This window comes from Rhinolophus sinicus, chromosome 2 (assembly GCF_057876585.1).
Source record: "Rhinolophus sinicus isolate RSI-liver-muscle chromosome 2, RSI-T2T, whole genome shotgun sequence".
NCBI classification, from domain to species: domain Eukaryota; kingdom Metazoa; phylum Chordata; class Mammalia; order Chiroptera; family Rhinolophidae; genus Rhinolophus; species Rhinolophus sinicus.
Genome location: NC_142502.1, coordinates 45,955,855 through 45,981,548, shown reverse-complemented (window position 1 = coordinate 45,981,548; position 25,694 = coordinate 45,955,855). Strand labels below are relative to the sequence as shown.

At 38.7% G+C, this 25,694-nt stretch overlaps 1 protein-coding gene across 8 annotated transcripts in view; it reads right to left on the bottom strand.

Moving 5' to 3' along the window:
- The window catches only part of PPIL6 (peptidylprolyl isomerase like 6), a 33,202-nt gene that overhangs the window by 3,554 nt on the left and 3,954 nt on the right, over nt 1-25,694 (bottom strand). For 5 of the 8 annotated variants that reach the window (XM_019734959.3, XM_019734962.3, XM_074333402.2 and 2 more), the window contains 6 exons: nt 22,824-23,012; nt 19,756-19,818; nt 19,501-19,648; nt 17,010-17,066; nt 6,584-6,719; nt 2,144-4,113 (listed from right to left, as the gene is read on the bottom strand). In XM_019734959.3, the coding sequence (XP_019590518.2) occupies nt 4,002-4,113; nt 6,584-6,719; nt 17,010-17,066; nt 19,501-19,648; nt 19,756-19,818; nt 22,824-23,012 (705 nt within the window). In that variant the 3' untranslated portion in view covers nt 2,144-4,001. Of the gene's footprint in view, nt 1-2,143; nt 4,114-6,583; nt 6,720-17,009; nt 17,067-19,500; nt 19,649-19,755; nt 19,819-22,823; nt 23,013-25,694 lie in introns of those variants that run through there. The other 3 variants (XM_074333400.2, XM_074333399.2, XM_019734963.3) reach the window with 3 other exon arrangements.

Sequence of the window (25,694 nt, the reverse complement as noted above, 5' to 3'; positions counted from 1 at the left end):
CCCTGCTGCCTGGATAAAATCAGTTTGTCTCATCATTTTTCCTCATTCTTTTCTGGCGTCACACTTGAGTGTCTTACAACTTATGTGTCTTGCTGCCACATACCGGCACGCCACAGGTCTCTCATCTAGATCTACGTCTTTAATATTAATACATCCCAGTGGCTCTTAACGTGTGGTCTCCAGACCAGCAGCATCAGGAACACCTGAAACAGGTTAACAATGCAAATTCTTCTGCCCACTCCAGACCCACTGAATTAGAAACTGGGGGGAGGCCTAGGAATCTGTGTTTTGAGAGGCACAAGCATTTCTGATGCACACTGAAGAAAAAGAACCTACGATTTCTCACATTTTCAAAGCCCCCTATCGAATACCAAACTTTGTCATCTATATTGTACATGTTACCATTGAGTTTGTCATGACTGTTTTGTAGGATGTATAAAATTTATTTGAGATATGAACTGACTAGATTTACCAGTTTTATGTTGGGATTCCATGTTGGGAAGGGTAGTAGATAGCGTAATCACTACGTAGTTTTAAGAAAATGAGTTTCTATAAAGGAGAGAGTGTCACAAGGTATAATAGAGATCAGTTTTAATTTTGAGGATGGATTAATTCAGTCAATTGAAAATATGGTGTTAGAATAGCTAATACTGAGCATAACAGGAACTCGGTGTTTTTTAAAATGATGATGATGATATTCTGTCGGCTTGATTGGCTTTTGTGGGTTGATATTCCAGAAGGAAAACTAAACTTTATTGAATAGCTTCCATGTGTCAAGCATCATGAGAAGTGTCTTCACATTATCTCAATTAAACCTCAAACCACATAAGATAGATGTAGCACCATTTTACTAATGAAACTGAAGCCCGAAACAAATAAAAGTATTGTTACTGATTTTATAAATTTACTCAGAAAATCACTAGTGTGATTAGAACCAGAAGGGAACTAACAGCTTCTTTACTTCTCTGTTCTTTTTACAAATGAGGAAAGTGAAAAGTTAAGTGATTTGACTGCTACATTTCTAGATAGCTGGGACTTAAACAAACAACTTAATTTAAAATATGTGTAAAGTGTAAAAACTCAGAGTGTGGGGTCCTGAGGGTGTCAGACCATTCATTAACAAATAACTGGCACTGCAGTTGGAGCAAACAAATTCTTTAGATAGAAGTTTCAATGTTTATCTCAACTCTCCCAAATGAAGAGAAACGTCCAGATATCACACAGCGCTTACTAGCACGGCTTAGTGTAAGATACAGCATATGTAGTTCACTTTGCCATATCAACGATTAGGACAAGGTCACATAACTAACATTTTGTATAAATCGTCAGAATGCCTTTACTCTCATATTCGTAGATTTGGAAAACTCTAGAATTCCGTCTGTTTAATCAAGTCAAAGTCTTTCAATTTGGTTAAATCAGTCTTATATTAGGAGTTAATTGGGGTAAGTTTTTGAGTCTTTTGTAATCAGTTTCTCCAAACAACACATTTAAACAAACCAATCATTCAAATACGGAATACATTCTGATACGGAAGTATCACTGTGTGTACCTTTAAATGGGGGTAGTAAGAACCACTGCACATATAGATCTGTGGTTCAAGTTTCTATACAGCATGAAAGTGGAAAGTGACAGGAAACACAGGGACCATGAACTTGCTGCCATCCTTTAGAAAGTTTGCAGCGTTCCACCTTTACATTGCAGCTATGCTGAAAAATAAAGGGAGCTGGAATCAGTTTCTAACACCCATGCAAACACCCCAGTTCTTTCACATAAATGCTTAATGTCTTAATATGTAGGTTCATTGTCAGTAAGAAGTGCTCCACTGCTTGTTGTAACATGACTGATGCTTGTAATTTGTTTTAACCAGGATCTCTGTAAAGCATCAGTTCCATTCATCACATGCTTCACTAGCTGGTGAGAGTCCCTGTGATAAGTCCAGCTCCCCCCGCTTTGAGACGTCACCAGTGTGACCAGAGAAACCCATCCCTAGGCCCAGAGAGAGCACCTGGCGGCTGCACCCTCAGCTTGGCTGAAACACTTAGAATAGAGGGAGAGGAGGCAGCTCCTCTTTAGTGTTTCCCACGTCTGGCTGTTAGTCAGTCATTGAGTAGCTTTTAAAAATACAAGGTCCTCGGCAACACTCTGAAGGTTATCCACTGGTAATTTATTGAGCACACATTTACGCACTTCCAGTAGAACAAGTCCTACCTAGTCTAGGTCCTGTATACAAATGATTGACTCCTTGAACAGCCCTGTGTGGTAGGTACTGCTGTTCTGGGGTAAGGAAATAGAGGTACAGTGAAGTTCTTGCCTGAGTTCCTGCAGCCAGAGATGGCAGAGCCAGGACTGAAACCCAGCCTGTCTGGCTCTAGGACACACATTTTTAACACGACGCTGCCTCTGGGTCAGTTGAGAATGTGACAAAGGTAGTATGCATTCTACTCATCCACCTCAGATTTTAGTATAAAACCACATGCCATATAGCAATGAGCTTTTATTTAACAATAAAAAAAGTATATATGCCAGTTTTTAGGAGTTAGGGATGGTAGGGGGCAGGGGAGTAGGTATGACTATAAAGGAGTAGCCCCAGGGAGGTCTCTGTGGCACCGAAAAAGTTCTGTGTCTTGATTGTGGTGTCAGCCACACAAATCTACACATGATAAAATGACAACACACACACATACCGAGGTCAATTGCCTCTTTTTGTATTTACTATGGCTGTCTAAGGTCTGCCCACTGGGGAAACTGGGTGAATGGTACACAGAAATGCTCTGTCGTATTCTTGCAACTTCCCATGACTATAATTATTTCAAAAAGTAGGGGGGAAAAAAAAGCATATGCCTACCTTCGGTAAGACCCAATTCAATGACAGACCTGTCTCCATCAGATTGGCTCAAGGATCATCTTTGAAGACAAACCCTCTGCTCAGAGCAAGAAAAGCCCCAAGACTCTGGGCAGAGCAGGAGCCCAGTGGCAGCAGTGGTGGCGGCAGCACGCAAAGTCACCACTAACAGAGCCAATCGCTCCACCCACTACAATGCGGTGGCTGAGACCAATTTCATGTCTTGCCGTGATTCCCAAATGACTGACTCGTGCCCAGCGGCTAAATAAGAACCTCCGGGGAGAGCGCTAAATGAATGCACATCTAGAGAACGAGTAGTCAAGGACAGTCCAGCAGTCTAGTTGACAAAGTTCTTGCGGTGACATGAGTTTGAGAATCTCTGATCACAGAGCAGTTTATAAAGCTGGGTCCCTAATAACATCTCCGGAGTTACCATCATGGGGACCCTAACCCAAACACTTGGTTGGCATGGCTCAGACAAGCATTCTACTTGTGTCCTATAAAAACAGCCAACATGTGTACCCTTTCCTGAATGCTACGTATAAACAATGGAGTTTTACAATAAATTCTTTTTCTTTATTGTTTCTCCTAGTTTCTCATGGCAGAAATGTAGTTACAAACAACAACAAAATTCTGTTACAAATATTTTAGGATTTTCCAAGGCCACTAGGTGCTGCTGCTTAACTAAGAATGGTTTTGGCGACTCAACCAACAGTAACATAAACAGGTCTGTTTGTCTCATACAGTAAGAAGTCCACAGATAGGCAGTTGCTGGTATCGGTTTGGCAGCTCCAGAGCTGGGACTGACATCTCTGCAGTTCTCTTGGCCTTTCCTTCATGGCCCCAGCCTCTCTGCATTCAAGACTGGATGAAGGGGGGAGGGCAGGACCACTGCTATACTGCTCCTGTCTTACCGGCCAGAATGGTATCCTGTGGCCACTCCTAGCTGCAAAGGAGGCTGGAAAACTGAGTATTTTGCTTTTATAGTCTGTACAGCAGTGTCAGGAAAGGAGAATGGAGAAGATACTGGGTGCTGGGAGAGCCAACCTACGGCATCTGCCACAGCTTTCAAATTAAATTTTATCAAGCACGGTTTAATTAAATCTAGAAACAGCTGATCAGATACATAATAAATTGTCATAAAATATTGATATGAAAATCAGGCATAATACTCTCCACTGCCAATAATTGTACATTGTGGTATTGGTCTTTCATTCTCTGTTGGAACCAATTCTAGTTGTTGAAGAACTTCTGTTCCTTCAATCAACTGCCTAATACAGAATTAAAAATGGAAAATTTAGTCAGTCATAAATCTTCACCTTTAGCTCACATTTCTAAATTGAGTGCTATCTAGCTCAGCTAAGGGTATTTCCTACAAATGAAAGTAACGTCTGTCATAAATATCTTAAATAGCTCTAAATGTGAATGTGTCCACTTTGCCATGGTTCCCCAACATCTGTCTGAGACCCTTCCAATCTGTTATCCACACTGCCATCGGATGAACTTAAAAAAATGCAAATCTGATCTCACCTTCCTGCTTAAAGCACTTCAATAATTTCCCATTATCCTTATGATAAAGTCCACAAATCTCTCCCATGGCCGGCCTGCCCACGCCCCTCCAGGGCTGTCTTGCAGCAGGCTCCCCTGCTCTCTCTGCTCCAGCCACACTGGCTGTCAGAACCTCAGTAGCACTTTGAGCCCTTTCTGCCACAGCTGTCTCCTTTGCTTCTGGCCACCCCCCTGCCTGGTCACCTCCTGGCCTTCCTGCAGATCATAGCTCAGGCATCAATTCCTTGGGGAAGTTTCCCAGAGCCCCTGCTTATGTCAAGTTCCCCTCCTCTCCTCTCCTTTATAGGAGTTACCAGGGTTAAATATGACGTTCATTTGTATGCTTCTTTGATTCTTTCGGATTCTCTCATGCCTAATACAATGCCTGGTACACAGTAGGCATCTAAACAACATCCATTGGATACATGAATAAAAGGCAGCTCAAAGCCATGCTAATTTGAATCTCTGTGGACATTCGTAGGCCATGAGCTAGTGGCTTGAGTGGAGCTCAACTTCTGATGGTTCTCTCAACTAAAAGAGAGACAGTCCTAAACGCAGGACCGGTGCCCTCTGCCAATGCTTGGTTGAGACAGTGGCTGAGGGGAAGGGGCGGTTTCCATGTCATGAAGCTTTACAGGGACACAGTCGGTGCTGACACTGACCATGCTCTAGTCATCTCTCTGTCTGCCTCTGGGCTCTGTTTTTTGCCATCCCAATCGATTAGAAACCATGATACAGAGCAGGACACAAGGTACCTTCTGAGGATGAGGAGCGGAGGATAAATGGACAGATTCATCTGTGTCCAAAGAGAATGTGAAACCCGTCCTCCAAGTTGGATTCACAAACACTGAATGAGCACCTCCTGTGTGCACCTCTCCACAGGACGTTAGGACACAAGATGAGTGAGACCCAGTCCCTACTTCATGCTGTCCACAGTGTGCCAAAGAGGACAGACGCAGTTTGGTTTGGGTAATCGGGGAGGTGTCTGACCTAAGCCTTAACAGAATTTTGGCAGACAGAAGGGAGGCAGAAGGGAACAAATAAGGCCCAGAGGTTGTTCTGGGAGGGGTGGTACTCTGGTCTGGCTGCAGCTCAGCTGCCACGTTGACAGCTTCCAAATCTACGTCTCCAGCCCTTGTCCGGCTTGAATAGCTAGCTACTTCCGGTATTCAGGCATTGCCACCTGACTGTCAGATAGGTATCTTACTCCGAATCATAACTTGTCCATCCTGAATTAATGATCTCTCCCATTGCCTCCTCCTCGAATTCTCTATCTTGATGAATGGCACCAATCTTCCAACAAATTCCAAAGTCCTAGGAGTTCCTCTACACCTTCACTGCCCAATATGGTAGCCTCTAGCCACATGTGGCTATTTAAATTTAATTAAAATGAAATAAAATTCTAGTTCTTCAGTTGCACTAGCCACATTTCAAGTGCTCAATGGCCACATGTGGTATTTGTGGTTAAAATTAACACTGGCATGAGATTTCTTCATGGAATGAAGAGTCAACAATTATCCCCTATGAAGTAACTGCAATAATCTAATACTCATTCAGGAAAATTCTAACAATTTACATCATTTCAGGGAAGACAAAGTAAGCTTCAACTTATATTCACTTCATAATGAAATAGAGATTCGAAACACTGAAGTGATAAAAAGTATATTCATCATCCATTTTAGGTCCACATGCCTATAAGCATCTTGTTAATGATATTCTAGTAATAATTATTACCTGAGATAGTCCCGTATTTTAAATTGTTCAGGAAGAAAAGGTGACTTGTAACTTGAGTAGTTTTTATCTACCTCTTCAGTGTTCCAGACAATTACTTAAATGGCTCCACCCCACTTCTGCATCTAAATATAGCTACATTAAGCACTATGGTACTATTTATAGTAATTAAGAATTGCTAATATCCTTGAGGCTGAAGATAGAGAGGATGGATGGATGGATGGATGGATGGATGGATGGACAAACAATTACAATGGTTGTGCCTAAATGGTTTCTGTGTTTTTTTAATAGACATCAAGCTTCTTATAAAATATTTATTTCTAAATGTCTATATTTATATTGCTTTTGTTTTTAAATTCTATCATAGTTACCCTTAGACTACATATAATACTTATCCAAATCTTTTTGAACCACAGTTTTACATATGTGAATATTACAGACGCAAACTTATAATGCACGTACCCAAAAGCCACATATTTTTTATCTAGATAGGGTGTTGCTTGCAGTGTGATGTAGAATTGTGACCCATTGGTGTGACGGCCTTTGTTGACCATTCCAAGAACTCCCCTTTTATTATGAGGAACTGCAAAGTTTTCATCTAGAAAAGAATAAGCAGTAGGTCATTAAAATACATCAATGATCTCGATTGATTGTAACACGTAAACACAAAAAGAATACTTAGTAGCAAGGGTTCTCAATTATATTTATCAAAACATTCCAAATTGAAAATATTTTAAATGTTTCATATTATTTTCACTCAACTGGGCCGTTAAAAAAGATAAGCTGTAAAGTCGTATTAGAACTATTTGAGCACTTACATTTAGTTTATCATTACCATTGCTAAAAACAAGTGTACCAAGAAAATTAATAATGTAAAAGGAAGTACTTTAAATCAGTAATATAAAAGGAAGCACACACTTTGCTTAGGAATAAAAGTCAGCAAATTTTCTTGTGCTGTTTTGTCAGTAGTATTTCGTTCAACTACCAATGTAATAATTTAAAACGCCTCTTTTAAGAAGGCTTTCATGGATATGACCCTTCCCCTCACCGCATCTTATACAGACTTTCATTATGGTCTTTACCACGTTGTTTACATGGTTGTTTCCACTCTAGTATGTGAAGGCAGGGGTCTTATCTCATTATAGCTTTACTCCCAAGGCCTCCTAGTACATTATCTGGTATATGTGTGGTCTTAAATGTTGATGATGAAAGGAAATGAATTTATACTTATTTTTAGTAGTCTTTTAACAAATTTTAATCTCAATCCTTATATGGATTAACCAAGATTTTGCAGACAGAACACAGAAATCACTATTTATTTATATTTTTTGGTATAAGGTTAACAAGTAAAAAGAATTGAACAGTGGTTAGTGTTGTACAATAACCACTGTTGTTGTTTTGTACAATTTTCAGGAAGCACCATTTCCATCATAAAATAAGATTTGTCTCCAAACTAAAAAATACAGGAGGAAGTGGTGGAAAAGAAATTCAGTAAAAGTTTTCATTCAGTAACTTTATAAAATTCTGGGAATAATTGAGAGATATGAATATTAACTGTCAATAAAATTTTCTTAAATTGCAATTGCTGACTATTCTTATTTTAAGTTTCAAAGCTAAGCCAGCTAAGCAATTAAGCCATATCTGTGATGGCTTAAATTGCAACCTGAATAAAGACCTTTGAAAGCTTATGAAATACAAATAAAGCATTTTTGTACAAATGAGCCTATATAATCACATTGATGCTCCGTATTCATTTCAGTGGAATAGAGAAATAACCCATTAATTTCACAGAAAATCACATGGAGTAAAAATATGCCCAAAGCAAAGATTCAAAGTGTTTTAACAAAATGGTGTTTGTCCTTGCTTTTAGATATTATGATTAAGTTTTCTTACATTCTGTAAGTAACAGAAAAGAAAATTTATAGAGTTGTCACACTTCAACCAAAAAGTTGTGATTATGGGAGAACGTTTAAAGCAGTTAATCATAATACCTATTCAAAAAGTGATACCCATGTACCCACGTGTGAAAGCCCACGTATAAAACAGATAAAATGGCCAAGAGTCCTCCCATCTCCTCAGGATACCTCTTCAGTATCCTTGTGGAAGTCTTTAAAGGGCAATTTGAAAACTACTGCTATAAAGGGACAGAAAGTTTTTCAAAGGGTTAGGTAGTTCCTGGCTTACACATTTAAAATGTGTTGACCTGGAAAAAAAAAAAAATGTGTGAAAAATAATTGACTATGTTATTGATTCTGGAAGTGCAAAAGGTTGACGTGGGACTTAAGGACCAGAGGCTATGCAGTGCTGCTTCCAGACTGGGAGTGGTGGCAGGGCAGAGGGAAACCTCTCAGCGACCTGTGCAAACACAGGTAAAGTCCTGGGGTGGAATTCAGCTTGTTCCTGCTCCAGGAAAGCACCCCATCTATAGGTGGGTTTGGGGGAGGGGGCTGAGGAGAGCCACCCCTTCCCTTCCTGCTCTCTCCACAGGTACTGATGGGCTTTTGCCCAGAATACCAACCTGTGGTGACCCTTCCCATATAAACTTGACAAGACTGTCAATAAGATTTTCTTAAATTGCAATTGCTGATGGCAACTTGGAAATAAAGTGGACCCTCAGCTATGCCGGAGCATATCTGCCACTTAAAGATGGGAGCCAATGGCATAATAGAGATCAAAATAAAATCTTTTCTTTAGAGAAGTTTTACTGAAAAATGGCTACCCTGATAGTATATTTATATTAATAGAAAGATTTTTTCCCGTAAGTAACAATATTAAAATGGAAACTGAAAATCCGAGATTTAATTTAACCTTTGTTCATTCAACAAATATTTATTGAATGCCAACTGCATTCTGAGTTCTGTTCTGAGTACTGAACTTAACACTCTTGAGTTCCATAGAAAATTTAAATTTAGTCTGCTCACAAAATAACTTTTTTAGGACAATAAAAAAAACCTGACTCAAATCAACAACTGTTTTTTTTTCCCTTTTCCCCCCCACTATGTCTGAGTGGGATAATTAACTATTACAAGTTATTTTAATTTTATCAGCAGCCCTGAGTAGAAAGGAAAAATTTAAACAATCCACAAAAAAAAGTTTTAAAGTAGAAGGAACAAAAAAAAAAAATTTTTTTTCAATGCTGGGCAAAATTAAGAAAACGAAAAAAAAATGAGTGCTGGCTAAATCAGAATAATTAGTAAATTTTATTTTTAGGTCATAGTCTTTCAATAAAGGATAAAAGAAAGTTCAGGAAGTTTAAAAGATATGATAGACACTCAGAACCGTCTCCCTACTATGTCTGTGATTCAAGAGTTCCTCCCTGCCTCTGCCACTTACAGGACGACATAGAGTAGTAGCGTGGTTAAAACTGGAATCATTCGTAACATACAACATTGTGAGTGAAATAACTATTTGTTTGAAATAGAAATAAGAATTTACGGGGAAAATATCAGTTTCTGAATTTATTTAAAGTAAAGCTCGCCCATTAGCACAGTTGGTTAGAGCCTGGTGCTCTTAACAACAAGGTTGCCAGTTTGATCCGCCCCTCCACAACTAGATTGAAACAACTACTTGACTTGGAGCTGATGGGTCCTGGAAAAACACACTTTAAATAAATAAATAAATAATAAAATAAAATAAAGCTCATTCTGGGAAATTGCCTTGCATTTTCTCTGGCAAAAGTATAATCAAACAATTTGGGACATTTCCATGTAATTTTGTAAGGACAATTGTATCAAGTAGACATCTGACCTGAATCCTGCAATATCAATTTTTAAACCTACTGCTCTAATATTACCATCATATTTTAATAACAGCTATTTCTTGCTATAGAAAAGTAAATGAAAGTTTGCTTACCTACTGCAGTTTTTAAACTGCTGCTTTAGTGAAATATTTAAATATATTGATTGTGTGTGACATGAGAAATGAATAGCCAAGTGTTCATAAATACTTGAATGGATACTTATGGTATATTTATATTAAACAGTGGTGAAAATGAGAGAATTGCAGCTATAGATAACATGGGTGAATCTCATAAGCTGTGATGAGTGAGAGAAGATAAAAAAGAAGGCGTACCGTACGATTTCATTTACAAAAGTTCAAAAATAGGCATAACTTAACTATATGATTTAGGGATCCGTACATGGGTAGCAAAACTATCAGGAAAAGCAAGGAAAAAGTCAGGCTGGTGGTTACCTCTACGAGGAAAATGGAGTTATGAATGCGGATGGACAAATGGGGGGCTTCTGGCACACAGGCAGTTTTCCTTTCTTGACAAGGATGGTAATATGGGGGTTTGCTTTGTAATTATCTTTTAATTGCACATATGCACCTTCTATATATAGGATAAATCTCACAATTAAAAAAAATAAATAGCCCTTAAATAGCTACCCAGATCATATTATCTTCAATTTTTGTTTCTAATAAAAAAAAATGCTTTTGTATAACTTTTAGTTGCATTGAATACTGACAATGCATCAGGCTCTGTGCTTTTTATTAATGTCCACTTTCATTTAAAGACTAGGTGATCTGGGAATTAGACAAACAGTTTTTTTGTTGTTGTTGTTGTTGTTTTTATTGTCGTCCTTCAATCTAGTTGTGGAGGGCGCAGCTCAGCTCCAAGTCCTGTTGTCCTTCAATCTAGTTGTGGAGGGCGCAGCTCAGCTCCAAGTCCTGTTGATGTTTTCAGGGTTTAGTTGCAGGGGGCGCAGCCCACCATCCCATGCGGGAATTGAACCAGCAACCTTGTCGTCAGAGCTCGCGCTCTAACCAACTGAGCCATCTGGCCACCCTTAGACAAATAGATTTTAAGTGATGTGTCCATTTGTGAATTAGGGCACAAGCTAATATTAAGAAACGGGTCTACTTAATGTAACAAGAATACAGTATTAAAAAATATATGACTTTTTTCTTTTGCTCTTCATATAAAATGATCTTTTCTCTCTAATCAGCCCAAGCCATCCAAGCCTTTGAGGGTGGGAAGAATTGGGATTACTATACAAAGAATACAAGGACAAAAATAAAACAAGAGTTAATATTCATCGTCTAACATTCAAAATAGGATTTAGGAATACAATTTTTAAAAGTTGTGATTCAAAACAAAGCTAAACAGACTTTCCTCAAGTTAAAAAGATTAACTACCTTACAAAATAATCATCTAGTTAGATCATATATTATTTATTTTATCCTTTTAAATTCACTGTGTTAAGCTTAATAAATAAAAGTGAGTCGTGTGGTTGCAGTTGTTTTTAACACGTCCTGAGTTTTAATGAGAGGAATGAGAGAAATGCGGATGAAGGGCTGGCTGTCCATGTCTTAACATTCCACAGGAGGATGAAAGAAGGAGGGACACCCAAGCTGTAGCTGTTTTGAGTACCAGTCAGTCTCTCTTCCATAGTCATTCATCTTTCTTTCTGGAGCATCTCTCCTTTTTACTTGATTGGTTACTGAATTTCTAATTCTGCCCTGCCAGACAAACTGAAAAACAGAGGCGTCTCTAAACACACTGGGCCTCACTGAGCCCCAGACAACAGCCAGGCCTCCATCTGGAGACCAAACCCCCACAAGAGTCCAAGGATGGGAGCAAAGGAAATTCAATGGGGGCACAGAGGTGCCCAGAGGGGGCAGATGAGGAGATGGGCTAAGAGATCAGTCTCCTCCTGGACAGAAGGCCCACGTGCTGTCTGAGACTGCGCCTCCTAGCTGAAAGAGCTGGGGTGATCTGACAACAGCTGTGGGGTGGCGAGGTATGATGGAGTCTCATCAGGGATTAAGGATGCCAGGAAAGCTTAGAATATCTTTTCCCACTCAGTTTAAGACTGAACTCACAAGCTGCGCTGGGCCGCAAGCCCTCTCCCAGGCAGCTGTTTTTTCCTGTCCTACAGCACTCAGTTCTTCCTCTGTAATAGCAGCTGGCACAGCACCTGTCATTTATCTGTTCACACACCTGTCTGCACAAAAACACAAATGCTTGACGGTGGAAACTTGGTCACATTGTCCTTGTTTCCAAAGGTCCTAGCACTATATAGCCACCGCACTAAGAGTGTAATGTTTTATGAGTAAATAAAGGAATGATGTCACTTGCATGGTTTCATTTGATAAAGCTGCCTCCATATGAATTTACAAGGAAACTAGCTTTTACTTTTCCCTTTCTCTTGAGCCATTGGTTCAGTATTATTTTTTTAAATCTTTGCATTGTATGAAAATACAAACACAAAAAGCCACAGAATACGAATGTATAGTTAGTTATTATTAGTTATTATAAGGCAAAGGCCCTTTTAACCACCACGCAGGCCAAGAGAAAGAACTTTTGCCAGCCTTCCCTGAAGTCCCTTATCAAGTCTCTCTCCGCCCCCAAAAGTCACATCCCCTGACTTTTATATAAGCGAGTACTTAATACTCCCTTAGTTTTACCATCCAAGTGTGCATCTCTAGATAGTATAGTTTAGTCTTGTTGTGCCTTTTAAATATCTTTTAATCTACAGGTTCTACCTCTATCCTTTTCTTTTCCTTACACTTATCTGTTAATGAGCCTGAACAATTTAATCTCTAGAGTGTCTCCTAGTCTAGAGCTTGCTCATTGCACATGCATGGTGCAGTTCAATATACTTATTTGTCTGTTCTCTGTCCTGTCAGTTCAGCTGTAACATTTGTGTTGAACATGCACACTTGTTTCACCTTGATTGATATATTAGGGACGGCCGTGAGCGTAAGAATTCCACCCCTGCTTAGGTGCAGTTTCCTCTGGGAGAAACAGGTGAATGTAGAAAACTGCACCCAGCTGAACTGATCTGAGCTGCAGAGAAATACACACACCTCAGACACTCACCTGCTACCTCAGGTCACCGTGTTATGAGTCACATCTGGTGTTACATCTTGCCTCCGATTTGAGAGAACCCTTTTTCCACCACTTCAAAATCACCCACCAGTTGCAATTCTTCCCACGAGACCTTCTCAAAAGTCAGGGGGTTTACAAGGCCGAGTGCCCTATTTATTATTGTATTTATGTGTTTCTTGACCACATCATATATGTAAAACTGGGTTACTGCTTTTATTAGGTTACTATCTTATTTTCTAATGTGCCACTGAGAAAGTATTTTTACCTCACTTTTTGCCATAAGTCCTGTGATTTTCATTGCATGATTTTACATAGCACAGAGATCTGTAAGAACACGGATGGCAGGACTGGTTGTATTTCTTGCAAGTTAGCAGCTGGGTTCAGAAGCTGAATTAGACTCCTGTTCTATCCCTTTGGTAGTTTGTTTTCTCAACATAGGCTCATTATGTCCTGTCTATTATTTTTGGTGAAGATAACAGACACTAACGCAGCAAATGCCTAGAACCATTATTTCACTGAGGGCACCAAAATGGTGATGTTCTAATTCTATTACTTCCTTTTCATTAATAAGTGGAATATTTTTATAATGAAATGTTTCCTCTTATCTATAATTTGGTCCAGTTCACATAGGGAAGGCAAGATAAAAGCTTGATTCTTTCCCTATATTTATCAGTTTTCAAGATGATGAATTCATTTCCTATCATTTCACCAGAGGCAAGTAATTAGGCTTTATTTTATAATATAATATCATCATGAACTGGTGGATTTTAAACATGTGTTGGGTTTCAATCAATTGCAACTACTATTCAAATTATTCCATCTTTGGCCAGTGAGAACCTCTTCAAATTGGCTCCTGAGGCCTTTGACACGACCCTCGTAAATCTTTAATAGCATTCTTGCTGTCTGATGATAGCATGACTGAACATGAGGTTCCAGGTACATTTTGTAATTTCCTGTCCCAGAATTGGAATCTGACATTTCTCCCAGAAGCCCTGGTTTCTTTAAGCAAGAAATGACATTTCAAAACAACAATCTAAATACTAGCAGTTTGTCACCACTGGATTGGTCATTTTGTTTGTAGACCAATTCAGTAAACAGAGCCATATATATGAGGTCAGACAATTAAGTTCGCAAACTCATCCCAGAAAAAGTGCTACATACCTCATTGCTGAATATCACTACAGTCACCTTCGAAGTACTCCCCTCGGGAAGCTATGCATCAACCCCAGCACCTAGTCCACCCTTCAAAACAATTTTGGAACTCTTTCTGGAATGGCCATCAGATCTGTCGTCATATTACCCTTGATGTCCTAAATGTCATCAAATGTCTTCCTTTCAATATTTCCTTTATCTTCAGGTAAAGAAAGAAGTCATTGGGGGCCAAATTAGGTGAGTAGGGAGGGTGTTCCAATACAGTTATTTGTTTACTGGCTAAAAACCCCCTCACAGACAGTGCCGTGGGAGCTGGTGCATTGTTGTGATGCAAGAGCCATGAATTGTTGGCGAAAAGTTCAGGTCGTCTAACTTTTTCACGGAGATTTTTCAGCACTTCCAAATAGTAAACTTGGTGAACTGTTTGTCCAGTTGGTGCTAATTCATAATGAATCATCTTTCTGACATCAAAAAAGGTTAACAACATCGTTGCAACAAGTTCACAAACTTCATTGTCAGACCTGGTATATATGATACTTCTTAAATTTAAAGTGATAATTTCCAGTTCAAATTCAGAACTATGGAATATTTTACTTATTAGCCTCTATCTTATTTCATCCGTCTCTTCTTCCTTACACAGTGAAAATCCTTATTCTCAAGGACACAGGAAATAATTAAATTAGAATATCCCTTAATTACTTACTTTTTCCCACATTACATACATATACAACAATCTCAGAATAACAGTATTAATACCATCACCAATATAATTACTGAACATAGTTTAAAAATTATTTGCATGTATTCTCCTCATTTTCTTTCATTTTTAAAAATTAGTTAGACTAAGCATATAGTCATTACATATCATACGCTCACCCTTTTGATCCTCATTAAACTTTAGTTTTACAAGTCACTATACAATTAATGCTCACCACTAGGCCTTATGTCAAGTCTCTCTTGTATTTTGCTTGTGTGAAATTCATTCTACGGTCAATTCCTCAGGAAGGACTCTTGGCAACACTATTCCCTGAAGTTTTACGTGTTCTTAACTCTGAGTGCCCTTTTATAATTCAAATTCCATTTGGCTGGATATAAAATCCTTAGCTCACATTTCCTTTCTTTGAGCATCACAAATGTATTACCTCATTTTCTTCTGGCATAAGAATATGATGTCAAAGAAGATGATGATAATCTACTTGTCTTTCCCTTGTAAATCACTTGCTCTTTTTGCCTAGCTTTTTCTTTTTCTTTAATGTCCAATCATGTTACCAAAATATGTCTTAGTGTTGCTTGTTTTGGTTTAGTCCTGTTAAGTAGCAGTGTGCTCTGTCAATAAGTGGTTTCGAGTTTTTCATACATAAATTTTTATTAAAAGTATAAACATATAATAAAATGCATATATCTTAGATGTTCAGTTTGATGCATTTTGACAATTTTGTATAGTTGTGTAACCACCACCCAAAACAAAATATAAAGCATCAAATCTTTTTTTATTTCAGGAAAGTTTTCTTCAATAATATTTCTCAGTATTCGTTCCATTCCCTTGTATTGGTTTAATTCTTTAGGGATAGTTATCCACATGTTCTATCTTTAATATCTGTCACTTTATTATAAATCCCTTTTATCTTTTTTCATCTCTTTTTGTTTTTTAAAAACTTACTCCTTTTACCTTCTCCTTCTTTTAAGACACATGTTGTATTTATTTGGTCTCGTGTTTCTTCTAGTTTGTTTATTTCTGAAATTTTCTTTTACTGTTAATTCTTTCCTCTGCTCTTTAACCTCATATCTGAGTTTTTCTAATTCTTATTTATGAGTTCTTTCCTGTCTTGTATTATTTTCTCAATGTCTTTTAGCTCGTTTTGAAATTGTCCGAGTTTTGAAGTGTGTTTGTGAGCATGTCTTTCTAGTGCGCTTTCATTATCTGTAGTGATGTTACTCTGTTCCTTATTCTCTTTGGTCTTCTAATAACCATGACTTTTTGCTGCTCATTTTAATGTAAAATTAGTTTTCCTAAATGTTGAGAAGCAGGTGTGGCTTTAGGAAAGTAGCTTTTCTAACTTCACAAAGCTCCCTTTATGCCCTTTTCAACAATATGGCAGCTTGCCTTCTTTCCTGCTCTGTTCCCATTCACTCTTTATCACTGTTGTCCCTATATCCTGCATAATTCTGATTCAGTTCCCAGCAATTCCTCCTTAATGTGAGCCTGTCCTGGAAGACAGCCATTTCAGATCAGTTTTGAGAGTTCACAGAGGTTACACTGCTCCAGTCACTTCAAACCTTATTAGGGGCCCCATGCACTCACCAGCCATTAGCTATCTTGGGGTTCTATTATTCTCAGGTCCCTCAGATGCCCTACTTTTTCCCACACAGATGCAAATACCATGCAGATTTTGTGGCTGTTGCTAGTCTGTCCTCACCTGTTTGTACTTCGGTATTCATGTAACTAGCCTATCACCTAGTTTTGTTATAAATGTTATCCATGGGTTTTCAGTTTTTCTAATTCTTTTGACTGCTTTTATGTTAAGATTTTTAAAAATTTAAAAAAAAACTATGCTACCATCACTACCATGTTGCCAAGATCCCAGACAGCCTTAAAGGGATGATGACCAAGGTACCAATTCTGAGAATGGCAAATTACAAGCCTTAAAAATATCAATTCCCTTTAACCCTACAATCCTAATTCTAGGAATTTAACCTAAAGAAATAATATAATTAGGTGAGTGAAAAAATGTGTACAAAGCTGTTCAGGACTGGACTGGGGTGCCTTCCCCCTCCCCCAATTTTAAATCCCACTTTTAAGTATGTTACCCCAAACACTATCTTATTTGGAACTGTAAATTGTCCTGTCCTGTCCTGTTAAATTTGAATAATCAGTTAATATATGTTTATTTTAAAGACACATACCTTCAAATGTTGGTCCATAAATTGACTCTCCACCATTTCCTCTTCCAGCTACTATGTCTGAAAAATAACAATAAATAAACATTAGAATTCTGAGACTAAAAAAGAGAGTACAATAATGCAGGGGAAAAATGCTTTAAATTATGATTCCTCTTAGACCAATGACTATAGTAAGTTACCTAATTGTTCAACATCTATACCATGAAAATATTACTATTATGTAATGTTTTCTTTTGTATTTTGTAAGCACTTTTACATTCAAGACCCAATTTTTTTCCTAATACCTCTTGGACATAGGTTAAATTATAGTGCTAGACTTTGAAATAATGAAACATTAAATTATAATTGTAGTCACTATTTTAAAAAATGTGTTCATATAAATTCTGCTTATTTCACAAGTTAGTCTATAGTCAATCTTGCTTTTCAGAAAAATGGAAAGATTAAACTGAGAGGATGAAATAGGAACAGCAAGATCTTTTTAGAACAAGAATAAAAATAGGTTCTCTAAAAAGAATTATTGTTCAAATTTTCATTCCTTGGGACCCTATAGTGATAACTCATTTATGCAATACTTTGGAAATGAAGTTCCTTTGTAATATAATGAAGTTTGTTTGTTTTTTTTAAAAAAAGGTATTTACATGACTATTTTGCATTATATACATTATATGCATATTTTGATTTAGGCAATTCTCCTACTATAAAATTCCTCCATGTACAGGTTATTTTTTATCTACCCATCACTAAAAGGGAAGCAAAGCTAACTCGTGAAACTGAAGGTCTCTAAGGTCTGTCTTTGTATTAGTTTGGTGCAAAAGTAATTGCAGTAAAAGGTTAAAAATAATTGCAAAAACAGCAATTACTTTTGCAACAACCTAATCCCTCTGGCCCCAGTACCTCTTTACTTCCTCAAATCTCTAGTCTACCTTCCTTGACTATGGTGTGAAGAAAGTATCTGTTGAAGGACTCTGCCATTTTAACCCACTATGAGTGATTTATCTATAAAAGAAGTGTCTGTGCTATTTTAAAGAAACCTGACGTAACAGCAGGCATGTGGAGAGAATTTACACAGGAGAGGACATGGAGCATTCAAATTATACTATTCATAAAGCTGGTTCAGAAGTTAATTGATAAACCTTAAATCTCCAACCCTACTCTGCCTGCCACTCCCCCCATGATTCACCCCAGAGCCCTCAGCACCTCTCAGGAACATGCTGCAATGGCTGAAGGCAAAATCCAGAAATGGGGACGGCGGGGGTCCCCCAGCGCAGATTCTTTCAGATACAAAGTTCGCTTTGCTCAGACAAATCTGCCCAGATGGCTCCCCTCCCCTAACAACTAAACACCAGTGACACTCTTCTGCGCTGTCTGTCCAACGCCCATCGTTACTCTTGCCCTTTGCTTTAGATCTCTCAGGTGATTTTTTTACATTGACATCAATCAGTATTTAATCTTTTTTGTGGCCATAACCCACCCCCCTTGAATTCAGTCTTGTATATCGGGTATTATTTCTATACTTTTGACAACAAATTCAGCAATGCAGAATAGTGGTTAAAGTAAACTTTAAAGTCAGAGGGTTTTGATTTAAATCTTGATATTAGTTAGTTACCTGTACCCAGCCTGTTTCCTCATGTGTATAGAGATGGATAATGGTAAGTGCCTCCCAGGTAGCTAGTTCTGAGGAGTAAATGAACGCAGGTAGGTAGAGCACTTAGTGCAGGGCCAAGCAGTGTATCTGTCCTGCTCGTTCATTAGTGGCAGTTATATGTGTGGGCAAAAGCTGATTTCCATATAACACGGTTGGATTAAATCTACATTTTTCTCCTCAGCAGCCTCAGAATGTTCCATATTATAGAAAAATAAACATTATTAATTTAAGCCTCTGCATATTTCATCAAGTTCAAGCAAATCTCCTTCTGTATGAAGCCAATTATTTTTAAATTGCTGCCTGACGGCTCCTTATGGGGTATTTCCCTAAAGGCCTCCAAAATATAATTTTGTGCTGTTAATCAGCCACCTGGCCTATGTAAAAACCAAAGGATTGACCTGAAAAGAAGGCAAAATGGAGACCAAAATGCTCTAGATCTTACTTTTCAGTTGTAACATCTTTGGTGAGAAATAAATCGTTTTCCGTTTATTCTACTTTCAAATTCCCACCTTTAGTATGTTTCTTGAAAGCACTGTATTTTCTAAGTACTCTTATTTAAAAACTACATTTTGATTAAAAAAAATGTTATCCTACTTTCTTATGACTTTTCATTTTAGGATATTTCTGCTAACATACCTTAGACTTGTTAATTTAACGATTAGGAAAATTTTTAAAACAGTATGAATATCTTAATTCATCATTTGGCCATATAAAACACGCTTTAAATGAATATAACATCTAATATTAACTATATCTAATTCTATATACATTTCATAAAGGCAGATAAACAACATTTTGGAATTCCAGTTTGATGTTGCAGTGAAACTGTATTTAAGATTTCAAACTCACCTCCTGCTTGTACCCAACCATTCTGTACCACTCGATGGAAAATCGAACCTGCGTAGTGGAGCCTGATACCACTTTGAGAAAACCCTGCTTTTCCTGTGCACAAGACCTGAAAATTTTTACATGTTTTGGGACATGCATCACAGTATAGCTACAAAATAAAGAGGAAAGGTTTCAAGGATTAAGTCTTTGACATTTTGACAGTTACAGATTCCCACTCCCAACTTATTAAAACAACAACAAAAAAGACCCTCTTACCTCAAAAATCAATCTTCCAATTGGATTAAAATCAATAGAAATATCCAAGAACACAAAATCATGCTATTAAAATTCAGGAGAAAAAGATAATGCAAGTCAATGTCTTGGAAGAAAATTTTAGAAATGACCAAAGATAAAACAGAATAATGTTTTCATGGATAAGATGTCAACAGCATTAACAGCGGAGAATGTAACACCAAAATTGAAAGAATGACATAAAGAAGTTTGTTTCATTTTATTATATCAAGCCTTTACAACCTAAATAACACACTTTTTAAAACCCTTCAGTAGCAAAGCTTTCACTAGCATTAACCGGTCCCTGACACTGAGCACACGTGGCCTAGATATCCACCACATTGCTAATTAGGTGTGGAAAGAAACACTAGGGAGAAGAGGCAGACTGGGAATTCTTTTCTTTCTTGAGTAATTTTGGGAAAAGAGCCAACGTGAGCACCATGGATTTGATTACTGTGTGCTCTGGATTTTCAGAGATAGCTCAGATTAGAGCTGACCAGAGCCAGACCAGGCTTTCTGAGAGGGAAAATAAAGCCACTAAATCCATAGGAGGTGCAATTCCTGGAATAAGAAAGAGAGATGCTGTGCTTTTGCGTTGTTTCAATCATGTCCTCAGGTTCCCAGAGGCGCCCACCTCTTGTTTTCAATTGACATCCTTTCTGGTAGAGACGAATAACATATGTGAGGTCTTGTCTAGCTCTACAAAGAGGCTTCCAAAATGAAAACACTAGTTTCAAGCACAGAGCATTCATTTAAGGACCAGAACACATCTAATGGAATCCACTTTGAATCTCAGACACCATTCTCACACATAAAAATGCCGCCTGATTTAATAAAGCACATAAGTTGCCCTGCCCTATTTTTTAAGAATCTAGGAAACATAAATGAAATCACTTTTATCGCTATCATTAATTTTACGTCCTTTTAACCCTTTTTTAAAAAGACTGAAATATATTGTGCTATACAGGAATGACGTACTACATCCCCTAGTAATTATAATTTGTTTGTGCCTCTCAGCTTCTGTACCATAAGTTCTTAATTATAAAAGAATATTAGAACTTTAGAATAAGAGGCATAATATAGTTAACTTCCCAGGCTTGGGGGGCGGAGGGGGAAGGAGGATATGTTAGAAATCATGATTCCCTGTACAATGATATTTTGTCTTCATGAGGTTGTCCCGACTAGACAATTCTGAAAATTCTAATGAACAGAGAGCAAATAAACGCAACACAAGATAATGTCACCTAGGAGCCAAACACACAAACATAATTATCTAGCATATCAATCCACACCAGGAGTACACAAATCCTTGGGTTTTATTCAGCAAGAAAAATCTACTGGGCAAAACCTAAGATTTTCTCTGGAATCTAGGTCCTCTCTCCTCACTGCCACTAATTAATTCAAGCTCTCCTTATCGCTAGACCATGCTACCATAAAAACTTTCCCAAATGCCTGCCCTGCCACCAGGCTTTCCCCACTCCAGCCAGTTTCTGCACAGCCCTAAAAGTTTTTCCAAAACAACAAAAAGGATTGTCATACTCTTTATGAAAAGTTCTGTTGGGTTGGCTTCCTTCTGATAAAAATCTAACTCCTTGGTTCAGAATGGATGGTAAGCCCAACCTACCTTTGATAGAACTATTTGGGTTTTTTTCCTATGTAACAGCTGAACACCTTTCCTGTCTGGGGAACTCCTACAGGGCCCCAGCACCCTATACAGACCGTAAGGGGCCAGATTCTCCCTATCCTGTGGGAGCCAGGGTGTAGGGATATGACCTGGGCTCCCCTGGTTAGGCGCTCTTGCCTGGGGCCGTCTCTCTAGGGAGTGACAAAGACACAAGAAGAGCTGAGAAGTTATTCTTAGTGCAAGTGGCAATTCAAACCTGGGCTAGTGGGCACCCACGGCAGATCCTGGCTGCACATTTCTGGGGTGTGATTCTGGCCATGTTTTCCTATTGCCAGGCCTCCCTTGGTTCCCACCTGTTTTCCAAAGCCGGTTCTCCAGCTTTCCCATCAATTGCGAGGTTACCAATATCCTTTTAATACAATACCTTTTCTCCTTAAGTTAATCAGGGTAGCTTGGTATTAACGGCACTAAGAATCCCGACAGATACTCTTTTTCCCCAACCTCATTTCCCCACTAATTCTGGCCTCTTTGCTGTCCCCTGCTATTCCCAGAACACACTATGTACTTCTAGACTCCCGTCCCTTTGGGAATTAACTGCTGTGAATATTAAATTCCTTCCTACACCCCAGAGTTTCTAGCATTTTCCAAGTACCTTGTTTCTTCAACCAAACATTCACTGAGCACCTACTACAGACTCTGTTCAAGGAAGTGATTAAACAAGGATGAATGGAGCAGGCATTTGCCTTTGCACAGCTCAGAAAGACCCTGGATCTTTCTATGAGCCCAGGCTACCATGAGCACGAAGTGATTTTTCAGCATGTGGTAGTTGTTACTACAAGGTTTCTGAGCAAAATCACAAAGTATTTTTACCTTTATTGCCATCCCACCCTGATGTCTGTCTCATTCTCTGGACCTCAAACTTCATGACTGTCCAGTGCCATCAAAAACCTCCTTGATGCCAGAGCTTTTTTTGGTCCTGCTCTCACCAACCATGTGTCATGCTTTAAAATGTCACCTTCTCAAACTTCCCATTCTGTTAGCACAGTAGCTCTCACTTAGGTATTAGAAAGTGTTAAAATATTCCATAAGATGAATGCATGATAGGCTCAACCTTCTAGGGTGGGGAGTATTTATATTTTAAAAAGGGTAATAATGCATATAAACCTCTAAGGGGAGTAGAAATGTTGGAACAGGGATGTACCTCTCCCTGAGCAGCCTGTCTGCTGTGAGATAAGCTGCTTTATACACTATCAAGTCAAACTCTGTCATATTATAATCTTTTGCAACTGGATCATTAGGTCATTGAGAACTTACAACCTGGTCTCCTACACTTTTATATTCCCCTCATTAGGATATCAGTAATTAACACTGAGTCAATATAAATGATCAAAGATTTCACTATTTTTCTTTAAAAATTCATGTAACTTGCCTTGGTATCGCTTAAGAATTTAGCAGAATAATCCACAGTCAGCGCATCATAAAGTGCAGGGGGCTTAAAATCAACTATATCCCACACCTTGTGGGCCCATTTCTGAAGATCAAGTGCATCACCCAGGAGCTGATCATTAATAAAACACATGACATGGGAAGAATATTCCCAGACTTCGTTCTTAAGTTCCTGTAAAGGAAAATGACAACAACAACAAAATGTAACAAAGAAGAAAGAAAACTTGCTAAACCCACAAGTCAGGGCTTGGGCTTAACTCCAGGACTGAATCTTTAAAAAATATATTTTTTGCCATCTTTCAGAAGTTGCTCTCAAAAATTTTTGAGAACATTTTCAAGAATCTGACATCACTGAAAGCAAAAAATGGCCGAGAAGTAATCTTTAAAATGGTACAATTATAGAAAATAGATGGTAATCTGGTAATAAAAATCCGTGTGTGTAGCAAATTTGTTATGTTAACTTGAAAAAAAAGGCAGTCTCTGGCGTCATTTCTGAAGCACATTTTACTGTGCGCACATGTGAAAAGGTCAGGGGTTCTGAGAAAGACTTGTTTTTCAGTGACAAGGACGGGAAGGAATGCTTTTTTGATGCAGGAAGGTCAGCATGAGGAAATGCCTCCTGAGTGCCAGCAGGGATTTCCTGGCACCAGGGGCAATGAGGAAAAGAACTATCATATCAACAATTTCAAGTTCTAAGCCCTTCAAAATGAGATGCATTAGTGTTTTCAACCACACAACACCAACAGCCAACCTCCTAAATCCCCATGTGTGGCCACTGAGTAACGTCTCTTCTGAGGAGATCTGGTTTATTCTTACCCAGTGCCAGTCCTGGCAGAACCATGGATAATTCGGGATAGCTATGCTCCAATTTTAGCAGGCAATCAGAATTACAGATTCCTGACCCCCACCCAAGTTTCTGAGTCTGAGGAGGGGCCTGAGAATTTGCATTTCTAACTACATCCAGGAGATGCAGATGCTGCTGGCCTGGAGACCGCACTTAGAGAAATGCTGGTTTGGGGAACAGTCTGTCTTCAGCTTGCCAGCTTGCTCCATACCCAGCTGCTCTCTCAGATTTCATATTCAGTTCCTCACTTCCCATGCCCTTATCAAAACCTGCTTCGAGGATGAGAATAAACTTGTTCAGGCTGAACTGTATGTAAATCACTGACAGTCTATGAGTCAACACTTCCCAGACTGTTTAAATTTACCAATGTTAAATTTACAGGACACAAAACTATGAAAAAGGGAGAAAAAGTTTATTGTGGATATTTTCATTCGCTGGGTGGGAGAAATGTAGCAGAAGATGTAAATGCCTTGTCTCTGCATGTCTTCTATACGTGAGGTGACCTGTTTGCTTGCCTCAAGATAGCAGGCTAGATTTGATTGTTTCTGGGGCTTTCCAGAACTATGATGTATAATGCTGCCTTTTTTAGAAGGGAGAGAAAGGCATTTCAAAAGCCCTGAAGCCATCCCTCAGGGGTGCTTTATATTCTGCTGAAGAGAAAGGCCAGCCTTTCCCTTCAACTGTGCTAAGAAGCATTACATGTAACACACAACTTACACTGATGGACAAAATACTGTCCTGAAAAGGAAGGAAAGGTTAAGGTGACAGGTATCCAGGACATGAGGGTGAAAGAGGGAAGGAAGGATAAGGAACAAAGAATAGGCGGGGAAAAGCAGCAAGAATTACATACCTAGAAAGTCTCATTCAGGCCCCATGAAAAAAGCAAGAGGAAGAGAACATAAAACATCTCAAGGTCAATAATCCAGGCTGAAAAGGACGGGAAATTGCAGAATGGAAACCACACCAATCTTTAAGAGCACAGTGGGAATATGTAAGAGGAGCAGGTGCAAACCAAAGCATAAGATTATGGCTGTCCTGGAGGTGAGAGAGCATGATGCTGGTAGACAGTATAGTAAGTTTGATGATAAAAATTAAGAGAACATTATTTTATGTTAGGATGACCAACTGTCCTGGTTTGCCCAGGACTGTCTCAGCTTTAGCATTAAAATTTCTGCATCCAAGGAAACCCCTCAGTCCGAGACAAACCAGGACAATTGGACACCCAGTTATAAGGATTAGAGTTAATATATGTAGAAGCTACAGTGTTTCCCCCCAAATAAGACCTAACGAAAATAAGCCCTACCATGATTTTTCAGGATGACATCCCCTGAATATAAGCCCTAATGCGTTTTTTGGAGCAAAAATTAGGTCTTATTTTATTGTAACATAAGATCAGATCTTTATAACGTAATGTAATGTAATGTAATATAATAAAATAAATACCGGGTATAATATAAGACCCGGTCTTATTTTCAGGGAAACACAGTATTAGAATAGTGTCTGGCATATAATAAGCACCATATGTAAGTGTTTGTTATGGTTCTATTTGAATTCTAATGAAAATGTATTATGGCTATGAAAATGGTATGAGACTTAACAAATGGTATTCTTGACTCGGTCTTGCACCATTCACGTGATTGGAAACTGAAGTGGTCTCTGGTAAAGCCACACTATCTACGTGATAATCACAAGATCACAGGGTCTCCTGTGCAAACCAAGCACAGAACAATCAAAACTGCTCTCTCTGGTCAGGGGAAATGGGATTTCACCAGCCACTGGGGAGGGGGGTGGGGCAGGGAAACCAGGAGTGGGACTCTACAGGACTGGGCCGGGGTGACAAGCAGGACGACCCCACACCAGCCTCCCTCTGCAACACGAGATATTGCTGAGCCAGGATGCCACCTTAGAATTCTTCATATCACATGCTCCAGGCAGCATTACCAACTAACCAGGGTTGGCATCCAACGGAAAACCTATCTGCCATCCCTGGACAAGTTCTGCTAGCCCTGG